General features: G+C 43.3%; 1 protein-coding gene and 1 long non-coding RNA gene across 7 annotated transcripts in view; one reads left to right on the forward strand and one right to left on the reverse strand.

Moving 5' to 3' along the window:
• RYR2 (ryanodine receptor 2) overlaps positions 1–26,119 on the reverse strand; it is a 727,531-nt gene that overhangs the window by 303,531 nt on the left and 397,881 nt on the right. For 4 of the 6 annotated variants that reach the window (XM_050950344.1, XM_050950347.1, XM_050950345.1 and 1 more), the window contains exons 21-22: positions 3,761–3,920; positions 555–650 (exon numbers count right to left, since the gene is read on the reverse strand). In XM_050950344.1, the coding sequence (XP_050806301.1) occupies positions 555–650; positions 3,761–3,920 (256 nt within the window). The remainder of the gene's footprint in view (positions 1–554; positions 651–3,760; positions 3,921–26,119) is intronic. The other 2 variants (XM_050950348.1, XM_050950346.1) reach the window with 1 other exon arrangement.
• LOC127049568 (uncharacterized) overlaps positions 1–26,119 on the forward strand; it is an 838,950-nt gene that overhangs the window by 292,489 nt on the left and 520,342 nt on the right. The gene's annotated exons all lie outside the window — the stretch shown is intronic.

Genomic DNA, 26,119 nt, shown 5'->3' on the forward strand with positions numbered 1-26,119 from the left:
TTTCAGTAGGATTTAGACATAAATGCACCCTTACAAACTGAAATAAGTTTATTTTTAATCAGTTTAATCACAAATATGGTTTGAAGTTAGAGAGATGGTGAAGTACTTAAAGACACTTGGGACAATGAATTATGACATCTCCCAGGTCAAACACCATAGACAGAGAGGGATAAAATGACTCATAGTATAATCCTAATTACTTTTACTGAGTTTACCAGAGATATATTTCATCCTGTTTGCCTTACCTATTCAGGTCACAAAGAACTCCCTCAGTTCAGAGAAATTGATCAATCTGAGAGCAAAAATGTTCTTCCTTAAAGGGACACTGTCAAGTATGTTCATATTTTTTATTTTATATATATATATATATATATATATATATGCACATTTGTTTTTCCACTTACCATTGATATTCACTGCCTTTCCATAAGATAAAAAGATTATATTTTTCCTACTTGTTTTGTCCTTTTTCATTTCATAAACATTCATTTGTGCCTCCTGCCTTATTTATGAAGCACAAGCTAATGTGGCTCTGACTTATTTACAGTACTTACTTGTTTGTGATCAGTGTCAGCATTGATGTCAGCACAGTTCTGGGGACAGGATTTATTACTTAACTTGTGCTCCCTCTGCTGGCTGGCTGGTTGGCTCTGCAGCAGCACAACAAAAATACTGGGTACAGTCATGCATAAACAGTGGCTATCATTTGTTAAAAATTTCCTTCTAAGCAGTGGTGAAGTTAGGAGACAATATGTAGAATCTGGAGGGCATTTCCCCTCCACATTATAATAAAAAAAATAGGTTATATTTGGAAAGTAAACTACTTGACAGTATCCCTTTAATTTGTAGGGGTTTTAGAATCACAGAATTTTAGAAATTAGAGATTGAAAAGACCTACTACATAATTTAGTCCATCTTCCAGCACAATTGTTCACTATAATATATTTTCCAAGGATTGGTCCAATCAACTTTCAGATCTCTCCAAGCAATGAGTTTTCTTTCCCCTGGCAGACTATTGCACAGAACTATTGATCTCACTGTGTATAGTACTGTATAGCATATCATCACATTACCTTACACAGTACTGTAACATGTCACAGTAACATGATGAGATGACAAAATGTAGCCCATGGTACAACGCAGTGTGGAAGCTAAGCAGAAGCACATATTAGCACAGATATCAGTTAGCAGCTATGTTATGTGTATGACAGAATTAAATGAGAAGGTTTTGGTTTTGTTCCAGTCTGGAACAAAAACAATTTCTGAAACCTCTAAAGTTACTGCTTAATGAAATTGTCACCCTCCAGTCAGCTCTACTTATGAGGAATCAGTGCTGTACCACATTTATTCTTTACAAAGTGTAGCCTTCCATATCTACACACAGGCACAAAAAAACCACACAGAGACTCTGTACAAATGAAGAATCTGAATAATGCAGAGAAACTGTATCTACCACCCATTCCTGCTCTGCTTCTTTCCTCTCCTCCCCAACCCAACCTGATAACATTTAAGAAATTCTTAGCTGGCCTCACTTAGTTCCTTTATCACTAGGTATCTCAGTAATTCGAAGAGTGTATAATTTGGTTGCAAAGGTCATTGTAATAAGGTTGACAAAATTTGTCATTCTACAGAAATTCAGATGTACAAAGCAAGCTAAATTGTTCTCAAGGCCTAGTAAGAAACCTCAACCTTTACATCTAATTTACATTGGACTGTGGGTCTATATTTTCCTAATACATTACAGTTTAAACCACTGTGTTAATTAGCAAATATAAACACACATTTTTTATCTACTGTGTTCTTAACTTGTTATTAACTGGTTCATTGTATATGCATTACTTACTACATTTGATTTTAGGCACAGCAAAACTACCAATGATTCTACCAAAGCTATAAGAATACCCCCGTTTTTCACTGACTTTAAATCCTCTCAATTTCAAGGCCACAAACTGCAACCATTTGGATTCTGGCAGAAGATGAAATTATGGGATGCAACCTGGAAATCATTAATAGCATTCTATAATTTGCCAGTGATATTGCAGTTGAGCATTGAGAAGCATTCCTTTATTCTAGGCAATGAATGCACTGCCTTCACGAAAACTACTTGTGAAATTGTGGATAGAAAAGCCATGTGTCCGCTTCTCCTATATGCAATGTAGGGAACTATTTCTCCCACAGTACATTAAGCTAACTTTCTATCAGAAACATAAAGCACTTTAAAATGTCTGCATTAACGCTGAATCTGTGAATGTAAAGTTCACGATGGAATTTCACTAATGCTGAATATGGCCCTGAATGTCTATACAAAGAATATCAGAGCCCACATTAAAAATATCCAAATGTAAACAAATATATTTGTAGTTCGTTCACGAGCTACTTAGGCCCAAATATGGAAGATAGGTTTATACAATGACTTGCAAATCCCCCAAATGAAAGATATCTAATGAGATACACTAATTGAGGGTGCTGGAAATGATATGTGGCATATTTCTTCAACATAAACAGTCTGTCAAATGTGATGAATGAAATTGCACTTAAATAAAACTGTAAAAACAGCAGGTAGTTTATTGACAGGAAAGCATTGCACACAGAATTAGTTCTGTTCTTGCATGTCACACAAAATTCAAGATGTACTGAACTGCACTGTACAACTTGAATTCTTGACAAAACCAAAATGCAGATTTTGCAGGCAGAAAACAATTGTGTTCCTGCAAAAAAGCTGTTTTCCTTTTCAAAATGTCTTTTTTCCCCCAGCACAAATCCATGAAAACTCCAATTTTTTCCCAGAGGGTTGATTTTTCTATAGTTTCACTGTGAAATGCTACTGTACATTCTTTGGCAAAAGTGAAGATACCTGTCCTAGTTTGAATTCACAAATAATCACTAAAGGGTTGGTGGATGTGGTCCACAATAGAAAACTGATACAGTGGTTGTCCTGAAAATGTTAATAGTTACCGCAATAGATTACATTGTACATCTATGGGATTTTTATATTTATTTATCTTTGTATAGAACAGCTAGAGATCTTGAATTTTGCTGCTAATCATCCACCATGCTTTATTTTTACTCACTCCTGACATAGTAAAAACTCACCACCAGAACTGGCACTTGAAACCCAGGTTGCTAACCTCAGTGAAGAAGCAAAAATTTGGATGGGCCATGGAGACTGAACTACCCTCCCACCCTTAAAGGTGGTCTCCTAGACCAGAGATGATGCAGATTGCAGGGTAATTAGTAGAAGTCTACTCTGTTGCTACCTGGGGGTTTTAGCTGTTTAGTGGACAAAGAGAAAAATTGAGTCTCCCGGATGAGGCTATGTAAATTATTTTCCTACTGTAAATGATTGCCTACACTTCCTAAAGGGCTCAGAGGACAGCATTTCAGAGGCAGAGGGGAGCCCAAGCCTTAATCTATAATAAATAATAATAATAGTAATAATAATAATAATCTGTATGCTTTAGACAACACACAAAGAAATGCCACATCCCTTTCCCCAAGGTAGCTGTCCAGAGCATGCAGACTCACCACACATTTCATTATGGCTACCATAGAGATTACTCTGCTTGTAGAGAGTAAATCATTTATTGCTGGTAAGCTTAGCTATATTTATTAACAATGTAAGCCCAGATGCCAATAGTTTGTCCTATTGACTGAGAGGCTAATATTTTGTCAGTGGCTTCCTCTAACCTCATATCCCAAATTCAATTGTACAATACCTCAATATGTGACTGAACTTTCAAGTGTCCAAGTTTGCTCTTACCTGCTGGATACCATATGTCCAACCCTGCCTGACACGGTCCCTTGCCCACACATTATGAGCATTCTCTGCTAGTTTATCCACCATGGCTTCTTGAGAGGGGGTCAACTTGATAAAGCTCAGATCCATGGGAGCAGGCTTGTATCCACTTGACAACTGGTAACTGTCAAACAATGCAGAATTTGCAATTGGTGATTTTTAAAAAAAAAAATTATCACATATTTCACTGAGAAAACACTAACAGATATTACATAGGAAAACTACTACATCCACTGATAAAACCAAAGAAATACAAATATTAATAATCCAGCTAAGATCTAGGTTATAAGAATAATGCATGGAAAGAATGCACAGAAACTTAGCTTTGGTTTCTATTTAACTATACCTCGAGTGACTGAAGAAGTCCATTTCATTAGGTAGTAACGTGTTATCGGATGTGTAAGTGATTGAGAATTACCAACATCCAAAAAAAGCTTTAATATACATATTGTAGCATTTCTTCGCATGCTTAAACCAGTGTAGAGATTAAAGCTGATATCTATCTAGGTACTATATGCCCCTCCCCACAATCACAGTATCTAAGCACCTCACAATCATGAATAGATATCTATATCCTGGGAGGTAAGGAAGGATATCCTTGTTTTACAGATGAAGAACTGAGGCCCAGTGCAGATTAAGTGGCTTCCACAAAGAAACAGGGGAAGTCATATACCTGAGCATGGAACTGAACTCTGGACTCTCCTGGTCACTATACTATCCTTCCAGCCCTCAGCTTATTATGGCTTGAATAGGAAACACTGTAAGTAGAGCTCTGAAAACTGGCAATATAATGAACCTTGAAGGGTTCTGTGTTATTTTATTGTTTCCCCATTAGTATTATTTTTCTATGCATTTCCCACTCGGTCAGTATTTCCCCACATGGGGACAGGATTTCAATAACATTCAAAGTAGTATTGTGAGGCCCATGCTCAAGAACCAACTCTTGACATTGACAACCTGGCTAACAAGCTATCACTTTTAGGGAAGGTCATCGAAAGCCTATGATAGGCAAATTTGAAAGTTTCTTGACATTTCCATGACCCTGGTCAATCCTGCTATAGGACTAAAGAGGGGACAGAAATTGTATTGGTTGTATTAGTTGTGATTTCACTGACCATTGCTAGGAGATCATCAAACTGTTGATGAAACTATTTCACTGAACTGAAGTGTCTACCTTACAGACACTACAAATGATGTAAAAAATCATGAATGATAAAAAAAAACACACAATCATTAATCTAATCAAACTATGAGGACCTATTGCCAGGAAATGGGGGGGAGGGGGAATCACATGTATTTTCAGTAAAAGCAAAAAGGTAGAAGAAATTATTTGTCCCTACTACTTGATCAGTGTCAAAAAGAAGTTTATTGTAGACTTGGTAATAAAATCCAGAACTCCTAACTTTTAGTCCTGTGTCTTTATCTTGTTTCTACCAGAGACACTATTACACTCTATAGGGAGAATTGGCCTCTCCTGTAAACTGTTATCACAAGATGAGCTATGTTAATTCATTACGTTTTTCTTAAAAGCCTTTAACCATGACTTCTGATATCAAAGTGTAACAGGCCTCTGTCATAAACAGATAGCTAAGGGTTAATGTCTCTTTCACCTGAAGCACCTGACCAGAGGACCAATCAGGAAACCGGATTTTTTCAACTTTGGGTGGAGGGAACTGAGTGTTTTTGTCTTTGTTTTCCGTCTGCCTGCCTTCTCTGAGCTTTGGAGAAGTAGATCTACTTTCTAGTCTTCTGTTTCTAAGTGTAAGGACAAAGAGATCAGATAGTAAGTTCTATGGTTTTCTTTTCTTTGGTATTTGCATGAATATAAGTGCTGGAGTGCTTTGATTTGTATTCCTTTTGAATAAGGCTGTTTATTCAATATTCTTTTAAGAAATTGCCCTGTATTGTGTCATCTTAATACAGAGAGACTATTTGTATTTTTTCTTTCTTTTTTATATAAAGCTTTCTTTTAAGACCTGTTGGAGTTTTTTTTTACTGCAGGGAAATTGAGTCTGTACTCACCAGGGAATTGGTGGGAGGAAGAAATCAGGGGAGATCTGTGTGTGTTAAAGTGGCTAGCCTGATTTTGCATTCCCTCTGGGTGAAGAGGAAAGTACTTTTTGTTTCCAGGATTGGGAACAGAGAGGGAGATTCACTCTGTTTGGATTCACAGAGCTTGTGTCTGTGTATCTCTCCAGGAGCACCTGGAGGGGGGAAGGGAAAAAGGATTATTTCCCTTTGTTGTGAGACTCAAGGGATTTGGGTCTTGGGGTCCCCAGGGAAGGTTTTTCAGGGGGACCAGAGTGCCCCAAAACACTCTAATTTTTTGGGTGGTGGCAGCAGGTACCAGGTCCAGGCTGGTGGCTAAGCTTGGAGGTTTTCATGCTAACCCCCATATTTTGGACGCTAAGGTCCAAATCTGGGACTAAGGTTATTACATGGTGGCAGCGGTGGGATATAGACAGAACCCAGAAGCCAGTAGAAATATTATATTTTTCTTTTCTCTGCTAAGGGCTTTTTAGCAGAGAGAAACAGTTTGGTTTTAAAAGGGAACCAGAGAGAAATTTTTTTTTTCTGCTCTCTCTGGCAGTTTGTGGCTTGCATGTTAAGCAGAAGTCGTTAAGGACTATTAACAGTCTTTTGTCACACAATAGCACTCCCATTGAGAGTCGTACCAGCACTTATAGGCATGCAAATAAAGTGGTTTTTCTGGTTTCCCTTCATTGAACATTAGGTAGAGAGAGAAAAGAAAAATTAGCTAAAGGCACTGTTGCTAGGCAGACTTCAGGAGGCAACAGAGAACCTGCAGTTCAAAAGATAAACACCGGAGGGCACCCCAACACCAGAAAACAGGAATCATGACTTCTAAGGCAAAAATTGCGGCCGAAGAACAAATCAAAGAAGCTGAACACAGGCGACAGATGGAGATGAAAGAAAGAGAAGAACAAATCAAACAGGCAGCACACAAAAAAAAACTAGAAGAAGAAGAGTTCGCCCACCGAAGGAAACAAGAAGAAGAAGAGTTGGCCCACCGCCGAGAAATGGAAAAACAACAAGAAACTTCTTCGTTGGAGTTTAGCTCTCCAAAATTTTGATTTTGAAATTCAACACATCACAGGAGCTTCTAATAAAGTTGCTGATGCACTCTCCCGTGAGAGTTTCCCAGAATTCAGTAGTTAAAAAGTGTTCTTAAAATGTAAAAGTCTGTTAGTTATATACTTAGGAGTATATGTAAAGGTGTATGTGTTGTATTAATCTGTTTATTTTCAAGTTCTAGAAGGAAATCGCCGCCAGTGAGCTTCCCCACTGTCTGCAATTTGGGGGGCGTGTCATAAACAGATAGCTAAGGGTTAATATCTCTTTCACCTGAAGCACCTGACCAGAGGACCAATCAGGAAACCGGATTTTTTCAACTTTGGGTGGAGGGAACTGAGTGTTTTTGTCTTTGTTTTCCGTCTGCCTGCCTTCTCTGAGCTTTGGAGAAGTAGATCTACTTTCTAGTCTTCTGTTTCTAAGTGTAAGGACAAAGAGATCAGATAGTAAGTTCTATGGTTTTCTTTTCTTTGGTATTTGCATGAATATAAGTGCTGGAGTGCTTTGATTTGTATTCCTTTTGAATAAGGCTGTTTATTCAATATTCTTTTAAGAAATTGCCCTGTATTGTGTCATCTTAATACAGAGAGACTATTTGTATTTTTTCTTTCTTTTTTATATAAAGCTTTCTTTTAAGACCTGTTGGAGTTTTTTTTTACTGCAGGGAAATTGAGTCTGTACTCACCAGGGAATTGGTGGGAGGAAGAAATCAGGGGAGATCTGTGTGTGTTAAAGTGGCTAGCCTGATTTTGCATTCCCTCTGGGTGAAGAGGAAAGTACTTTTTGTTTCCAGGATTGGGAACAGAGAGGGAGATTCACTCTGTTTGGATTCACAGAGCTTGTGTCTGTGTATCTCTCCAGGAGCACCTGGAGGGGGGAAGGGAAAAAGGATTATTTCCCTTTGTTGTGAGACTCAAGGGATTTGGGTCTTGGGGTCCCCAGGGAAGGTTTTTCAGGGGGACCAGAGTGCCCCAAAACACTCTAATTTTTTGGGTGGTGGCAGCAGGTACCAGGTCCAGGCTGGTGGCTAAGCTTGGAGGTTTTCATGCTAACCCCCATATTTTGGACGCTAAGGTCCAAATCTGGGACTAAGGTTATTACAGCCTCCACGCAAAAACGGGTATCAGAGCATGCATTTAATTTGAATTCTACAGTAATCAGACCCTGAAAGGGCAACAGAACACCCCCACATCTTTGTTTTAATCTTTAGTTCACTTCAGCTGATACTGCACAAGAAATCAACTTTCAGTGACAGCTATTCCAGATTGTTTTTACTGTGCCCTCTATGTCATAAAGATGCTTCAAAGCATTATGCAAATCATTGAAACAGCGCTAGGAAAATCTCATACAGTAATTTTGGAACTGGAGACTTAAAAAATGCAGCTAGTTAATATAGCCTGATTTAAAAAAAAATTTTTTTGAAATTCTGCTATGCTGATGGTTAGAGTACAGAATAAATCACTTACCCAACATTAACAAGCTGTTGCTGCTTTTTTTTTAACCTATCACATAACTCATAGCTCTTAAGATCTGCCAACAGACATAAAAGAGCTGAAACTGAGCCTTCATTCTAAATTTTTATTTTATGTGAATATTCTCACTGGTGGGCTGGTTAAGATTCTATCAGTACAGTCACTTGCTCTCCACTACTGCTGCCTGTAGTTCAGTCCACCTGTATGTGAGTAAACTGTTAAATAAGATCCAGCACAGCAGAACTGGATTAGCCTATTATTTTGTTAAGATATTCTTCCATAAGGAGTCAATTAAACTGAACAACCAGTTAAAGAGAGAGAGAAAACAGGCTGATTAACAGGTGAGATTTTTTTCACCATGATAAAACACGTAGCATTTTGGTCACAAAGGTATGCTGCTCTGTCAGAAAACACAGGTCTGGTTTCACAGAAGTTATACACATTCAAGACCTGCCAACTGACATGGGAAAACAACAAAAACACTGAATTTAGACAGTTTAACTAATCCGGAAATTTTCTTGTATCTCCCTTGACCAGAGAGTGAGAATACAATATTAACTCACCCTTTTTATCCTAAGATCCTAAAATGCTTTGCAAACATTAAGCAAGACTCATAATACCCTTGTGAGGTACCTACTGCGTAATTCACTAAAGTAACAATTGGGGACATAAAGAGAAGAACCTTACAGTCTAACAAAGACACCTAAACCCACATACTAATAGTTATTTTGAAAATAATTTCTTGTTCAATTTATTGCCCATGATCTGTAGATGCTTTTCTAAACTCTGCTTGTAAATGCTGTAAAACAATAGATTGGAATTAAAATGTTTTAAACTTTGCAACTATTTTAAATTGTATAAGTCCTAATCTATTTTCCCTCCATCTTCCCTTTTTGACCTTGCTTTAATTTTGCTAGAGTCAACTGAAATCTTATTTTTTCAAATAATCATGACAAATAGGAGCTCAGAGGAAAGTTAAGTACAGCATGACTGCTGAACTATGAATGGCAGAACCTTTTGAACACAGAGGTTTGTAATGAAAACATCACACAATCTGAACTAATTTATAGGAGACATAAACAGCATCATGATGATGGTAAATGCAAAAACACAAAATGTCCCAATCAGTTTTCTGTCCAACTATAAAAATGCATTTTAATAACTTATCAGCAACACATACTCATATGCAATTTATGTAGTCTCAACAGTTATCAAAATGGATTTCTTTTGTTAATTAATTAGCTTTGTCTGGCAACTGAATCAATTATATCTAATCACTGGCTTCTGTCAATCAATTTGCATTCATGAGATCAATTTACAGATTAACATTTTAATGTTCTGCACATAAATCATCTTCTCAGCCTGATTTACGACAGAGCATTTTAACACTCCTGTTTGGAGGAATCAGTGAGGTGGCAAAATTTGCAGATGATACAAAACTACTCAAGATAGTTAAGTCCCAGGCAGACTATGAAGAGCTACAAACGGAACTCTCAGAACTAGGTGACTGGGCAACAGAATGGCAGATGAAATTCAATGTTGATAAATGCAAAGCAATGCACATTGGAAAACATAATCCCAACTATACATAAAAAATGAGGGGGTCTTAGGGTACGTCTACACTACAGGATAAATTAGAATTAGCTAAAACCAATTTTATAAAACAGATATTATAAAGTCGATTGTGCGCGTCCACACTAGGCACATTAATTTGGTGGTATGCGTCCGTGGTCCGAGGCTAGCGTCGATTTCTGGAGCGGTGCATTGTGGGTAGCTACTGTAAAAGAATGAGGTCAATAACGTCGATTTGCGTCCACACTAACCCTAAATCGATATAGTAATATCGATTTTAGCATTACTCCTCTCGTTTTGTAGGAGTACAGTAATCGATTTAAAGAACCCTTTAAATCGATATAAAGAGCAGTGTAGTGTGGACGGGTGCAGCGTTAAATTGATTTAACGCTGTTAAAATCGGTTTAACAGCGTAGTGTGGACCAGGCCTAAACTGACTGTTGCCGCACAAGAAAGATCTTGCTGTCATTGTAGATAGTTCTCTGAAAACATCCACTCAATGTGCAGCAGCGTCAAAAAAGCAAACAGAATGTTGGGAATCATTAAGAAAGGGATAGATAAGAAGACAGTAAATATCATATTGCCATGGTACATCCACCTCTTGAATACCGTGCAAAGATGTGGTCGTCCCATCTCAAAAAATACATACTGGAATTGGAAATGGTTCAGAAAAGGGCAACAAAAATTATTAGGGGTATGGAACGGCTGCCATATGAGGAGAGATTAATAAGACTGGGACTTTCTAGCATGGAAAAGAGATGACTAAAGGGGGATATGACAGAGGTCTATAAAATCATGAGTGGTGTGCAGAAAGTAAATAAGGAAGTGTTATTTACTCATTCTCATAACACAAAAACAAGGGGTCACCAAATGAAATTAAGAGGCAGCAGATTGAAAACAAACAAAAGGAAGTATTTTTTCCACACAATGCACAGTCAACCTTTGGAACTCTTTGCCAGAGGATGTTGTGAAGGCCAAGACTATAACAGGGTTTAAAAAAGAACTAGATAAATTAATGGAGGATAGGCCCATCGATGGCTATTAGTCAGAATGAACAGGGATGGTGTCCCTAACCTCTGTTTGCCAGAAGCTGGGAATGGGCGACAGGGGATGGATCACTTGATGATTACCAGTTCTGTTCATTCCCTCTGGGGCATCTGGCATTGACCACTGTAAGAAGACAGGATACTAGACTAAATGGACCTTTTGTCCGACCCAGTATGACTGTTCTTATATTCTTATAAAGCACAATTTCTTCTCAGAAAAGATTAATGCAATGGTAGCTGACTACAGAAAATTAAATGTCAAAGAACTTTTGTGTTTTTCTACTGTCTTTCTATATTTTATACTTATTTTCTGATCTAAAGTATGTAACACACACACACACACACACACCACAAGTGTAAGATATTACTGGTAGTATATTTTAAATTTAATTTCTATTTAATCTGTCTTTAGTCATACAAAAAAGGAAATAGTATTCTGTTTATTTTCTCAGAAAAAACATAAATGTTGTTAATTGTGCCTATGAAAAAATGTTGTATATGTCAGTGAAAAAAAAAAATCTGTGTAGCTAAACATGACACAGTTTTTCTCCTTTGAGTTGTACCTGGAGCTTTAGCATGAATGAAGTTAAATGGAGCTGGAAAGTCATTACGTTGCAAATGATATCAGGCAAACATAAGCAGTTTATGACCAAGTTCAGCGGATGTTAGCTGTAAACTCCATTTCCACATCTGCTATTCAACCACCTCAGAACAAATGGGAAAATCTCAGTTGACTGCACTGAAAAATATTAAGAATGTGTTTTGTTGTGAGCATGTCTTTAGAAGCTGACAAGGGAGTGAATTTTCAAAAAATATCGTTCCTTTTGTCTTTTCTTTCAATTTGTCCTTGCCTTGTAGAGGACCAGGTATTTTCCCTGCATTGTGTGTCTCAACAATGAAGTCTCAGTGATGACAACATGGTTCAGGAAAATTGTAGCAATCATTTATAATATCTGTTGTGACAGACCCAGGCCAGTGGGGTACAGGAGTCTGGTAGAGGCAAATATACTAGTCACTGGCTGAGTGGTTTTCTGTTCCCTGAGTGACTAGAGCAGGGGCTGCACTGGAGTAATCAGGAACCTGCTAGAACCAATTAAGGCAGACAAGCTGATTAGAACACCTGCAGCCAATCAAGACAGGCTAATCAGGGCACCTGGGTTTAAAAAGGAGTTCACTCCGGTCAGGGACGGGGAAGCCAGAGAAGAGGAAGTGTGTGAGAGGAGCGGGGAGAAGAGGCACAAGGAGCTGAGAGGGAGAGGGAGAGGGAGAGGGAGAGGGAGTGGGAGTGGGAGTGGGAGTGCTGCTGGAGGACTATGGAGTACAAGTGTTATCAGACACCAGGAGGAAGGTCCTGTGGTGAGGATAAAGAAGGTATTTGGAGGAGGCCATGCGGAAGTAGCCCAGGGAGTTGTAACTGTCACGCAGCTGTTACAGGCGGTACTAAAGACAGCTGCGATCCACAGGGCCCTGGGCTGGAACCCGGAGTAGAGGGCGGGCCTGGGTTCCCCCCAAACCTCCCAACTCCTGATCAGACACAGGAGGAGTTGACCCAGACTGTGGAGAAGATCACTGAGGTGAGCAAATCTGCCAATAAGCGCAGGACCCACCAAGGTAAAGGAGGAACTTTGTCACACTGTATATATATTTATAATAGTCTACCTATTTAAGAGTGTACATAATTTATATATTTTATAGATTTACCCACTTTTTAGGAAAACAAATGACAAAATTATTCTCAGTGAGTAGTATTTAAAGAACCTGTGTTGCACTAAAAATGAATGCTCAAAATAAGACTTCAGGAATATTTGTCACTGTTTCACAAAATGCCAGCATAAATAATATTCATGTCATTGCATCACCGCTTGCTGATGTACATCTTTGGCTCTTTTCTTGTAATACACTAAACCCCAATTGTCATGCGACATTTTGCCTCCCAGCATTTCGCAAGCAGGCTGGCTAACCTAGTGAGGAAGGCTTTAAACTAGGTTCACCGGGGAAGGAGACCAAAGCCTTGAGGTAAGTGGGGAAATGGGATACAGGGAGGAAGCACGAGCAGGAGAGTACAAGAGGGGAGGACTCCTGTCTCAGACTGAGAAAGCAGGACAATCAGCAAGTTACACAAATGCAAGAAGCCTGGGAAACAAGCAGGGAGAACTAGAAATCCTGGCACAGTCAGGGAACTATGATCTGATTGGAATAACGAAGACTTGGTGGGATAACTCACATGCACTTAGGAAGGAAGAATCCCATTCACTGTTACAGACTAGGGACCGAATGGCTAGGAAGCAGTTCTGCAGAAAAGGACCTAAACTGGATATGAGGCAACAGTGTGCCCTTGTTGCCAAGAAGGCTAATGGCATTTTGTGCTGTATAAGTAAGGGCATTGCCAGCAGATCGAGGGACATGATCATTCTCCTGTATTCGACATTGGTGAGGACTCATCTGGAGTACTGTGTCCAGTTTTGGGCCTCACACTACAAGATGGATGTGGAAAAATTGGAAAGAGTCCAGTGGAGGGCAACAAAAAATGATTAGGAGGCTAGAGCACATGACTTATGAGGAGTGGCTAAGGGAACTGGGTTTGTTTAGTCTGCAGAAGAGAAGAATGAGGGGGGATTTGATAGCTGCTTTCAACTACGTGAAAGGGGGTTCCAAAGAGGATGGATCTAAACTGTTCTCAGTGGTACCAGATGACAAAACAAGGAGTAATGGTCTCAAGTTGCAGTGGGGGAGGTTAGGTTGGATATTAGGAAAAACTTTTTCACTAGGAGGCTTGTGAAGCACTGGAATGGGTTACCTAGGAAAATGGTGGAATCTCCTTCCTTAGAGGTTTTTAAGGACAGGCTTGACAAAGCCCTGGCTGGGATGATTTAGTTGGGAATTGGTCCTGCTTTGAGCAGGGGGTTGGACTAGATGACCTCCTGAGGTCCCTTCCAACCCTGATATTCTATGATTCTATGATTTCCAGAGACGGGGACTCATGGACCCTCCTGGATCTCCTGCCACTACTGTCTACCATTTTGGACTTGATGAATAAGCAGGCATTAGGGAAAACAGATTCGCCAAGCAGTGCTTTGTGGGAGGCTCCCCAACATATTTGAAAATGCACACAACCTTGACTACAGAAGACTGAGTAGGACAAATGACAAATTTTATTTCAACAAGAAAAAGAGGTGTCTGATCATATGTTTCTCATAGTTTTCTGTAACTACTCAGAAAATAGATACTGTACACCCTCATCATGTAAAAATCATTACACAGATATTTGCAAGATATATTAAAGAATTTTCATAAATCTTGTGGTTACATTAGCTCTGTGAATGAACAGTAGCTCTTTAATGTTACAGGAACATAAATTATCTACACATCACTTAAAAGTGAGAATATCAGCGGCAGCGGTATGCCATTACTGATACTGCCCTCCAATAATGACATCAGAGTGGGAAAGTCGGAAAACATGGGATCCAAATTCTGGCCCTCAAACTGATTTTAATGGAGTGTAAATGTTTTCACTGAGCACAGGATTTGGCATGTGGGTTTTAAGCCAACTCCAGGAGCTCAGGCCAGAGAGCAAATGGATATTAAAATGAAAACCATGGAGCAAAGTGAAAGATACCTCACTAATGTTTAAAATCTTCCCTCAGATATGCATGCAGTTCTGTGTTATGTGCACGTATTTGAATTGTACTAATTACAGAAAAGAACAACAGTTTTGCCCCCTTTCCCATGTGATTAGTCAATATTTGGGGCCTTGATGAAATCTTTCTATTAGGAGGAAAAATTTATAATACAAGTCAGGTATTTCTTTGGTGCAGTCCTGTTTATTTACAAAGAATGTATATTAAGTCCTGTTTTTCTGAATCCAGTAAGAACAAACAGGAAGCAGTTCCCTTGCTTGCCATTTCCAAGCCTGCCTTTCAAGTGAGCATTCTGCCCAAAAGAAGTCCCCTCTGTTAGCCTCCTCACAGAGCCACACACACACTGCTTCTCTTGCTGTCCGCGTACTTCCCCAGTTGCTTTCTTTTTCTGAAACACACACACACACACACACCCCTACACTAATCATTATCCCAGACCCTGTGACTGCAATATGTCCCAGGGAAACCCCTCCTATTTTCCCTCCATTGCTTCTTTGCTCAGGCCTTCCCAAGTGGCCCAGCATTTTGAGTGATTTCTACTATTTCAGCTATCCTACTCCATATGGAGATTCTTACTCCATAAAAGAGATTATTTGTTTCTTTGAATGATGGCTAGCACACTCACCAGTTGCAGTGAGGTATGTGATTGCTCACAGACCAAAGACATGCTTGCTGGCAGCCATCAATACCCTCTAGCACAACAATACATTCTTTAATTACGCCTCTGACTTGCAGCATCTTCCTTTAAAGGGACTCAAAAGTGGCTTATAAACATTAATGAATTAAGCTCACACCACCATTGAGAGATATTTAAGCAGTTTTACAAAGGGGAATATTAAAGCATAGAGAATTAAGTAGCTGGTTTACAGAGTGGTTTGACCACACTCCTTAAAATGAAGTCAGCGGGAGCTTCTTGTGGTATAACAGGTTTTACTGCAACTTGTTTGTTACACCTCTCTGAAAAAGGCCCTAAGTAACTTGCTCAGGGTCACACAGGAATTCTATGACAGAGTCAGCAGTAGAACCCACCCCTCTAGGCTCCCAAGTCTTGTGCCTTGGCCATAAGACAACTCTTCCCATTTCTGTTCCCGTTAACTCTACCAAGCTGTGTGTGAAGAATGGGAACATTGCTGATAATCACCTACATCCCTGACTCAATCTAAAAATTTTACAGTGCAGTAACTAGACAGCACATAGTGACTTTGGAATTTGACAGAGAACAAAATAGGAGGTGTGTATCTCTTCAAATGGGGACAAAATTGCTCTTTCAACAAAACAACCATGGACACTGTGGCCATAACTAAAGGCACGTTTGACCCTGAAAGATGATAAGATAGGAAAAATACCCCAAAGATAAACAAACAAATTAAAATAAAACCTGGTACACCACAAACAGAGCTCAAGGAGCTGACAGAAAATCACTACAGCACATCCAATTATTACAATTTTCCTTTGACTTGAGTCTGGCCATTCTGGCAGGTTAATTATTCTGCGAGCATCCATCCACCTTCAAGCATAGATTACCACCCACGAGAACATGCACTGAGTCCCTACTCAACCTACACTGATCAAAATGTGAAACACTATCACCCTCCTGGATCGTTATGAGACAGAAGTATGTGAAAAAGAATTAAGTTTAAAATAGTTAAATATGAAAAACAAAATCAACAAAAAAATATTAAAGTAGCAAGCTGAGTTTATTTTTCTTTGAGCCTCACAGGGGAATCTTGATATTTTTGTCATTAGTAGCCAAATGCACAAAATGTTACACTAATAGTACATCTCAGTATCCAAAACAGTTACAGAAGCCAACTTAACATTAACAATACTGTACCGCTGATATATTCAAATGAGTCTATTCGTGAAGTAAGCTAAGAAACCTAAAACGAGAAGACTGTTGAGGTACAAATGAATAGTACAACAAAACAACCATTTAAAATGGGCCAAATTACATTCAGATCCAGTAAGACTCGTGTGCATTTAACTATTTCTGCTCTCAATCTCACTGTGTAACCCTACTGAGCCAATGGGCTTTCAGTAGTGTAAGTGAAACCAATTCCCGATAGTCATCACAACAGAAATTTTAAATGTGTACCTAAGGGGAGAGTCTGACTGAGTGTTACAAGTTTTTTATATGAGCTACCTTTGTTTTATAAAACAAGATATCATCAACCAGTTGGTTTGTGTTTTGTATCATTTGCTTAAACAACATACAACAAATATACCCGAAAACCGTCTGCCTGGACAATCGCCAGTGAAATCAATGATAATTTCTTTTTGGTTTTAAGAGCAGAATCTAGGCCCTTAATTTTAAAATAACATTTTCAAGCTTGCAAGCACACAGAGAAATCTCTAACTAGGGGAAGGTTCTCTGTGGAATAACAATTAAGCCTGACTGTTTCCCACTTAGAGATCAGTCCTACAATGTGCTGACTATTGCCAACTCCCAGTTAATTCAATGGAAAGTAAGGACACTTTGGCATTACACAGGATTGGAGCCATAAAAATTTCAGTCAAAATGTCAAATGGACCATCTTAAGAAGTTTTAGCTGGGAACACAGAAGCTTTTACAGAGAACATACTCAGTAATATGCGTTATCTGGACTGGAAAGCAGACTGTTAGTTCACCAGTGAAGTGACATCTTTAGCCGAGAGGTAAAGATATATATTAACCTTATAGCCTCATAATATGCAACTTAATTTTGTCCTAATTATTGTTAAGAATATTTGTACTACAATGTTTACAGATTAATCATACTGATAAAGAAATAGTTTGGAAAATAATACAAAAGATGGTTACCCACCTTTTGTAACCGTTGTTCTTCGAGATGTGTTGCTCATATCCATTCCAGTTAGGTGTGTGCGTGCCGCGTGCATGTTCGTCAGAAGATTTTTACCCTAACAACACTCGGTGGGTCGGCTGGGCGTCCCCTGAAGTGGCGCCGCTATGGCGCCAGATATATACCCCTGCCGACCCAGCCACCCTTCTTGCCGGCTGCTCCGACTGTGGGGAAGGAGGGTGGGTTTTGGAATGGATATGAGCAACACATCTCGAAGAACAACAGTTACAAAAGTGAGTAACCGTCTTTTCTTCTTCGAGTGCTTGCTCATATGCATTCCAGTTAGGTGATTCCCAAGCCTTACGCAGGCGGTGGGGTCGGAGTGAAATGTGGCAGAATGTAAAAACTGCTGAGCCAGAGGCTGCAGCATCTCTTGACTGTTGAACCAGAGCATAATGCGAAGCAAAGGTATGGACCGAGGACCATGGAGCTGCGCAACAGATCTCGTGGGTAGGTACACAAGCCAGCAAGGTGGCAGATGAAGCCTGAGCCCTGGTAGAAGGCACGGTGATGTGGCTTGGGGAAATATGAGCCAAATCATAACAAGTGCGGATGCACGCCATCACCCAAGATGAGATCCTCAGAGGAAATGGGGAGTCCTATCCTTTGGTCTGCTACCGCAACAGAGAGTTGGGGGGGGTTACGAAATGGCTTTGTCCAGTCAATATAAAATGCGAGCGCTCTACGGACGTCCAGGGAGTGCAATTGTTGCCCCCATTGCGTTGAGTGTGATTAACATGAAAGGACGAAACCACCTTAGGGAGGAAAGCCGGGTGTGGTCGTAACTGCACCTTGTCTTTGTGGAACATAGTGTATAGTGGAACCACCGTAAGAGCCCTGAGCTCGGAGACTCGTCTGGCCAATGTAATGGCTATGAGGAAAGCTGTCTTCCAAGACAGGTAGAGCAGCGAGCAGGTCGCTAACGGCTCGAACAGGGGAGACATAAGTCTGGTTAAAACCAGGTTGAGGTCCCAGGTTGGGGCTGGGCGGCATACTTGAGGGTATAAGTGCTCCAAGCCCTTGGGGAACCTCGAAACCATAGAGTGTGAGAACACGGAATGTCCACCTTAGCCTGGGTGGAAGGTAGAGATGGCTGCCAAGTGTATCCTCAGCGATGATACCGCTAGGCCCTGCTGTTTTAGGCCAGGGGTAGTCCAAAATAGAGGGGATGGAGACCTCAGTAGGAGTAAGATCAAGCGTTTTGCACCTGTAGGAGAAACGCTTCCACTCGGCCAGGTATGTTGATCAGGTGGAAGGCTTCCTGCTACCCTGGTTTAGCCACGCAGCAGCCACACCGTGAGGTGAAGAGACTGCAGGTCTGGGTGGCGAAGCCTGCCATGGTCCTGAGTTATGAGGTCTGGGAGGAGTGGCAGGGTAATTGGGTTGGCTATCGACAAGTCCAGCAACGTAGTGTATCAGTGCTGCCTGGATGATCATAACGATGCGCACTCTGCCCCTACGGAGTTTCAGCAGGACCCTATGAATCAGCGGGAATGGTGGAAAGGCATGAAGGAGTTGGCCCTTCCACGGCATCAGGAAAGCGTCCGAGATCGATCCCGGGGAGGGACCTTGGAAGGAGCAGAACATCTGGCATGTCCTGTTCTCGCTGTAAGCGAACAGGTCTATGTGGGGAAAAAATCCCCACTTCTGGAAAACAGAATGCATTACATCAGGGCAGATCGACCACTCGTGAGATAGGAAAGACCTGCTGAGTCAATGCGCAAAGGTGTTCCGAACGCCTGGGAGAAAGGACGCTACCAGATTTACCGAGTAGGCTATGCAAAAGTCCCAGAGATGGATGACCTCCTGACAAAAGGAGGAGGACCATGTCCCTCCCTGGTTGTTTATGTAGCACATGGCATTGTGTTGGCTGTAAACACTGAGACACCACGGCCTCGCAGCTGCTGCTGGAACCCCTGGCACACCAGGCAGACTGCTCTCATGTTTGGACGTTTATGTGGAATGCCAGCTCCTGAGAAGACCAAAGGCCTTAAGCTTGAAGGTGACCGAGGTGAGCACCGCAGCCTAGAGATGACGCGTCCGTCGTCAGGGACATTGAGGGCTGGGGCGGATGGAACGGCAGCCCTGCCCAAACCAGGGAGGGAGTTAGCCACCATTCTAGGGAGCCTAGGGTGCTCGAGGGAATGGTGACTATCGTGACCATTGGGTCCCTGTCCGGGTGGTACACCGAGTTGAGCCAAACTTGGAGAGGGCGGAGGCAGAACCTGGCGTGTTTGGTTACAAACTTGCAGGCAGCCATGGGACCCAGGAGACCGAGACAAGTGTGAGCCGAGGTCGTTGGGAAAGTCTGCAGACCTCGGATGATTGTTGCCATCGCCTGAAACCGCAGCTGTGGTAAGCAGGCTCCGGCTAGATCGGGGTCCAGGATAGCTCCTATGAAGTCTAACCTCTGCGTGGGAACCAGAGCGGATTTTTCTGTAGTGATCATCAGGCCTAGACGTGTGAATAGATCCTTGACGATGCCCACATGCTGAGTGATTTGTGTCTCGGAGTCTCCTCGGATAAGCCAATCGTCCAGATACAGAAAAACGCATATCCGACGTTGGCGGAGGCAGGCGGCGACTGGGGCCATACACTTGGTCAATACCAGTGGGGCTGTAGAAAGGCCAAACAGCAGGACTGCAAACTGGAAGTACTGACGGTTGGCTAGAAAGCGGAGGTATTTCCTGTGTGGAGGGAAGATGGCGATGTGAAAGCACGCGTCCTTCATATCGAGGGCGGCATACCAGTCTCCAGGATCCAAGGACGGGATAATGGTTCCCAGGGATACCATGCGGAACTTCAACCTTATCATAAACTGGTTGGGTCCTCGCAAGTCTAGGATAGGTCTGAGACCTCCGTTCGACTTGGGGATTAGAAAATAACGGGAGTAAAACCCCTTGCCCCTTTGGTCCATCGGCGTCTGCACCTCTTGTAAGAGGAATTGCTCGTGAGAGGTTTCCCTGAAGAGGGACAGGGTAGGAACAAATTGGAGGTGGTACCCATACTCCAGCAAGCGTAGGACCCAGCGATCTGAAGTTAACTGGGACCTCACCAGGAGGAAGTAGGAGTGGGATCCCGGCCTGTAACTGGTACGTCGCCCTCGGGCGCACCTTCGGAAGTTCATCTTTAGTTCTGGTAGTGGTTGCAAGGGACCTTGATCTTGGCGGTCTTGGGGTCCTGACGGTCGTCTGCGACCACCTCGGCCGCGTCGTTTGCCAAAGTCCTGTCTCTGGCTAGGCACAGAGTACGGTGGTGTGGCTGGAGACGGAAAGGCCTGCGTTTGGTCACCGGCGTATGCATGCCGAGAGAGCACATTAGGACCCTGTTGTCCTTCAGGTTTTGCAGCCTGGGGCAGTCTTTGCCGCGAAGAAGCCTTTACCATCAAATGGTAAGTCCTGAATGGTATACTGCAGCTCCAGCGGGAGGTTTGAAACCTGAAGCCATGAGATGCGCCTCATGGCAACACCCAAGGCCAGAGTCCTGGCTGCTGAGTCTGCTGCATCCAACAAGGCCTGGAGGGAAGTTCTGGCCACCTTTTTCCCTCCCTCCAAGAGGGCAGCGAACTCTTGGCGGGAGTCTTGAGGGAGAAGCTCCATGAACTTACCCACCGCCACCCAGGTGTTTTAATTATAGCGGCTAAACAAGGCTTGTTGATTTGCCACCCAGAGCTGTAAGGTACCTGCAGAGTACACCTTGCGGCCGAGTAGGTTCATTTGCCTAGCCTTCTTCGATTTCGGGGCTGGCGCCTGCTGGCCATGCCGTTCCCTCTCCTTAACGGACTGAACGACTAGTGAGCAGGGAGGAGGATAGCGATACAAGTAGTCGTACCCTTTAGAGGGCACCCTATATTTACGCTCGACTCCCCTGGCCGCAGGAGGGATAGAGGCTGGGGACTGCCATACAGTACCGGCATTCGCCTGGATGGTCCGAATAAATGGGTAGGGCCCCTCTAGCAGGGCATCTGGCGATAGAATGTCCACTACCAGGTCCTCTACCTCTGGGACCTCCTCCACCTGGAGGTCCATATTGAGTGCTACCCTCCTTAGGAGGTCCTGATGGGCTCTCAGGTTGTTGGCGGGCACATCAGAATTGCGGTCCTGAGCATAAGAGCTGTCCACGTGGGATGACACTGATGCGTGTCTGGATGGCCATGGAGGTGCTGAAAAGCCATGGACAGAGTCTCTGTCTCTATCGGACCTTGCCCAACTCGGCACCGGTCAGGTGTACTGGTACCTGGAACGAGATCCGGACCTGCGGCCAGAGCGGTGCCGGGAGGTTGACCGAGATCTCAAGGCTCGAGGTCAGGAGCAGCTACAGGAGTCATGGTGCCTGTAGCAGTGCCTGGAGCTGGAACACTGCCGAAAGTAGCGGGTTGGCGGACGGGATACCGACCAGTGCGGCGAGTGCGACCGGTACCGAGGAGGAGAACAGCACCGGGACTGCAAGTGGCATCGGGAGCGACAGTGCCGACAAGACCTGGAGAGTCTGCGGGACCATAATAAACGGTGCCGCTTGGCAATGAGATCCCTCGCCGTTGGGAATGTCTCCACACGCAGCTCAACCACAGCGCGTACCGGGGAGCTATCAGGCACTGGATTCGACGGCCCTCGTGGGACCGGGATTGACGGTGCCAACGTCGTCGGTGCCTCAGCAGGAGTCGGTGCCAGGTGATCCGACTTAGACAGGCTCTCTGGTTGCGGTGCAGTTGGTACGGAAGCAGCAGGAGCAGGGAGCTCAACCACGGCGTGCCCCGGGGAGCTGTCGGGCACTGGATTCGACGGCCCTCGTGGGACCGGGATCGATGGTGCCGACGTCGTCGGTGCTTCGGCAGGTGTCAGTGCTGGGTGATCTGACTTAAACGAGCTCTCAGGCTGCGGTGCAGTTGGCACGGAAGCAGCAGGAGCAGTAAGCTCAACCACGGCGTGTGCCGGGGAGCTGTCAGGCACTGGATTCGGTGGCCCTGTGGGACCGGAATCGACAGTGCTGACATCATCGGTTTCTCTGCAGGTGTCGGTGCTGGGCGATCCGACTTAGACGAGCTCTCTGGCTGAGGTGCAGTTGGCACAGAAGCAGGAGGAGTCTTAGGCTCTCTCGACCTCGGAGAGAGGGAGCGGTGCCGAGTCGACGTCGGTGCTGGTGATGGCCGGTGCCAAGAGGCCTTGGCAGTACTGGCGCAGTCCGGTGCCGAGGAGGCGCTTCTACCTGCCGAGTGACCAGCGCTCAGTGCCGAAGGCGGAGGGGTAAGTGAAAGTCCTGCTCCTTTTTGTTCTCGGCTTAAAAGCCTTGCAAATGGGGCACTTAGCTGTCAAGTGCGATTCCCCGAGGCTTCAAACAGGAGTCGTGCGGATCTCCTGTTGGCATCGGCTTCTAGCAGGCCGAGCCCGGTTTGAAACCTGGTGAGCCGGGCATGGGCTCCGGCACCGGGTGCGGGGAAGGGGCTACTCCCCAAACCCCGCTAACTATTACTAAACTAACTATGCTAGTAAAGAAAAAACATATAACTATATATAGATATAGATATAGGTATAGATATATATAAAAAAGGATTATAACTATATACACGATAATGAACGAGAACTACGAGTAGCTAGGGAAGTGGAGGTCAGCTAAGCCACGCTCCACTGTTCCAACAACCGACGCGGGCGGTAAGAAGGAACTGAAGGGTGGCTGGGTCAGCAGGGGTATATATCCGACGCCATAGCGGCGCCACTCTAGGAGGCACCCAGCCGACCCATCGAGTGTTGCTAGGGTAAAAATCTTCCGAGGAACGTGCACGCAGCGCACACGCACCTAACTGGAATGGATATGAGCAAGCACTCGAAGAAGAACTAACAGTTATGTTCAAATGAAGAAATGAATATTTAGGATGCATACATTACACTTTCCAGGAAACTCCTCTTTGGAAGGCACATGTATGAGATGCTGGAATCACTTAAAAAGATTAAAATGAGAGTGAAGAACTGAAGAGAGAGAGAGTGACATAAGGGATAAAGCGATATTTAAAAGGGCCAAAAGGATTCAATGGGCCAGATCCTGTTCACCTCTCACTCATGCAAGTGAATTTAGTGAGACTACTCACAAATGTATGGGTATGCAGGACTTGGCCCAACTGATCCAACTTCTGAATCACTTGTCATTTCTTTGAGTCTCATTTTGCACATCTAAGGGCTTGTCTCCATGAGGAGTTATTCCAGAATAGCTATTCCTCATTAACTGCATGTTAGATGCTTTAATCCTGAATTCCACTTTCTGAGTTAAACTAATTCTGAATAATGCACATGTCCTACAGTAAGGGTGTCTCCACAGAGTGAATCAGGAATATTTAATCAATTTTAAATTTACACCGAACCTTATTCCAGATTAATATACGTCTAGATAAACTTTTAAACAGATCTCCCATTGAACCGAAGGGAAGTTTTGCACAGGTAAGGTCAAAGCCCTTAAATACTGTAGCATGAATGGATGGTATTAGCTTAGGCTGAATGTGAAAGTTGTGATACAGATGAAAGAAAATGCCCCAAACTTCTAGCTGTCATGCAATCTCTTACACTATAGCAGTAGTCGCCAACCTTTTTACGTACAAGATCACACTTTGAATTTAAGTACAACCCAGGATCTACCCCGCCCTTTCCCCAAAGCCCCACCCCTTCTCCAAGGCCCCACATACTCCATCCCTCCTTCCTCTATCGCTCGCTCTCCCCTCCCCACTCAGTTTCACCGGGCTGGGGTAGGGGGTTGGGGTTCGGGAGGGGGTGCAGGGTGCAGGCTCTAGGAGAAAGTTTGGGTGAAGGAGGGGGCTCCAGACTGGGGCAGAGTGTTGGGGTGCAGGAGGGGACACAGGATGCTAGATCTAGGAGAGGGCTCCAGGCTAGGGCAGGGGGTGCAGGCTCCCACTAGGCGGCATTTACCTCAGACAGCTCCCAGGCGGTGGCACAGCAGGGCTAAGGAAGGCTCCCTGCCTGCCCTGGCCCCATGCCACTCATGGAAGTGGCCAGTATGCCTCTGCAGTTCCTGGGGAGGCACATAGCTCCAGGCGCTGCCCCTCCCTGCAGGCACTGCCCCTGCAGCTCCCATTGGCTGGAGTTCCCCATTCCTGGCCAATAGGAGCTGCAGGGATGGTGCTTGCAGGCAGAAGCAGCAGGCAGAGATCCGTGCCCCCCACCAACCCCCCATAGGCCGCAGGGGCATGCTGGCCACTTCTGGGAGCGGCGTGGGGACAGAGCAGGCAGGGAGCCTGCCTTAGCCCAGCTGCACCACCGGACATTTAGCGGCCGGAGATTGCAATTGACTGTCAGAGGCTCCAGAATTGACCAGTTGATTGCAATCTACCAGTTGGTGACCACTGCACTATAGTATTATTTTATAGAAAAATATAGTTAAACTGGCTTTTTCAGTCTACATGGTGTGACCACACCATTGTTAGAAAGACGATTGAGCCAGCCAAGCAGAGTCTACAAAAATACTAGTATTCCACTACATAGAAGAGAGCTTTATTAAAATCACATTACTGCTGCTGTAGGACTGCACTATTCCTGCTTCCACATAAACTTTATTCACAAAAACTAGCAGACAGATTTTATATCAAAATATTGAAGGTGGATAGCTTCCCGGTCATTACAGTTACAGAGACTACACTATTTCTTGGTTGGATACATCTGGAAAACAGTATGAGTTTAGCAAAAGCCTACCAAAACTGAGTTTACCAATGCAACCAAGCTTTGACAGCATCACTGAGCAGAGCATATGTAATATTTCCTGCAACAGGCCACAAGCTTTCTGTTGTGGTGGCCACTGTTTCCCAGTAACAAAGTGGGTCCATATTGCAAGTGAGTAGTTGGACTGGTGTTATAAACAGATGGTTAAGGGTTAATATCTCTTTTACCTGTAAAGAGTTAAGAAGCTCAGTGAACCTGGCTGACACCTGACCAGAGGACCAATGAGGGACAAGATATTTTCAAATCTCTGTGGAAGGAAGTCTTTGTTCGTGCTGTTTGTTTTGTTCGTTGTTCGCTCTTGGGGCTAAAAGGGACCAGATGTGCAACCCAGGTTTCTCCAATCTTTCTGAAACAGTCTCTCAAGTTCAAAATAGTAAGTACTAGATAGAAAAGGCGGATTAGTCTTATGTTTGTTTTCTTAACTTGCAAATGTATATTTTACTGGAAGGAGTTTTACCTCTGTTTGCTGTAACTTGGAATATCAGGCTAGGGGGGAGGGAGTCCCTCTAGGCTATATAAATCTGACTACCCTGTAAACATTTTCCATCCTAATTTTACAGAGATAATTTTTACTTTTTCTTTCTTTAATTAAAAGCTTTTTTTTTTAAGAACCTGATTGATTTTTTTTCCTTGTTTAAGACCCAAGGGGATTGGGTCTGAACTCACCAGGGATCGGTGGGGGGAAAGGAGCGGGGGGGAGGTTAATTCCTCTGTTTTAAGATCCAAGGAGTTTGGATCAGTGGAGCCTCTCAGGGTAGCCCAGGGAAGGGAAAGTCTGAGAGGGGGAAAGGAAGGGGGATGGTTTATTTCTCCTGCTTTTAAGACCCAAGAGGTTTGGGTCTTGGGTTCCCCAGGGAAGGTTTTGCGGAACAGAAAGTGTGCCAAACACTATATTTTGGCTGGTGGTGGCGCTATCAGATCTAAGCTAGAAATTAAGCTTAGAA

This window comes from Gopherus flavomarginatus, chromosome 4 (assembly GCF_025201925.1).
Source record: "Gopherus flavomarginatus isolate rGopFla2 chromosome 4, rGopFla2.mat.asm, whole genome shotgun sequence".
Lineage (NCBI taxonomy): Eukaryota > Metazoa > Chordata > Testudines > Testudinidae > Gopherus > Gopherus flavomarginatus.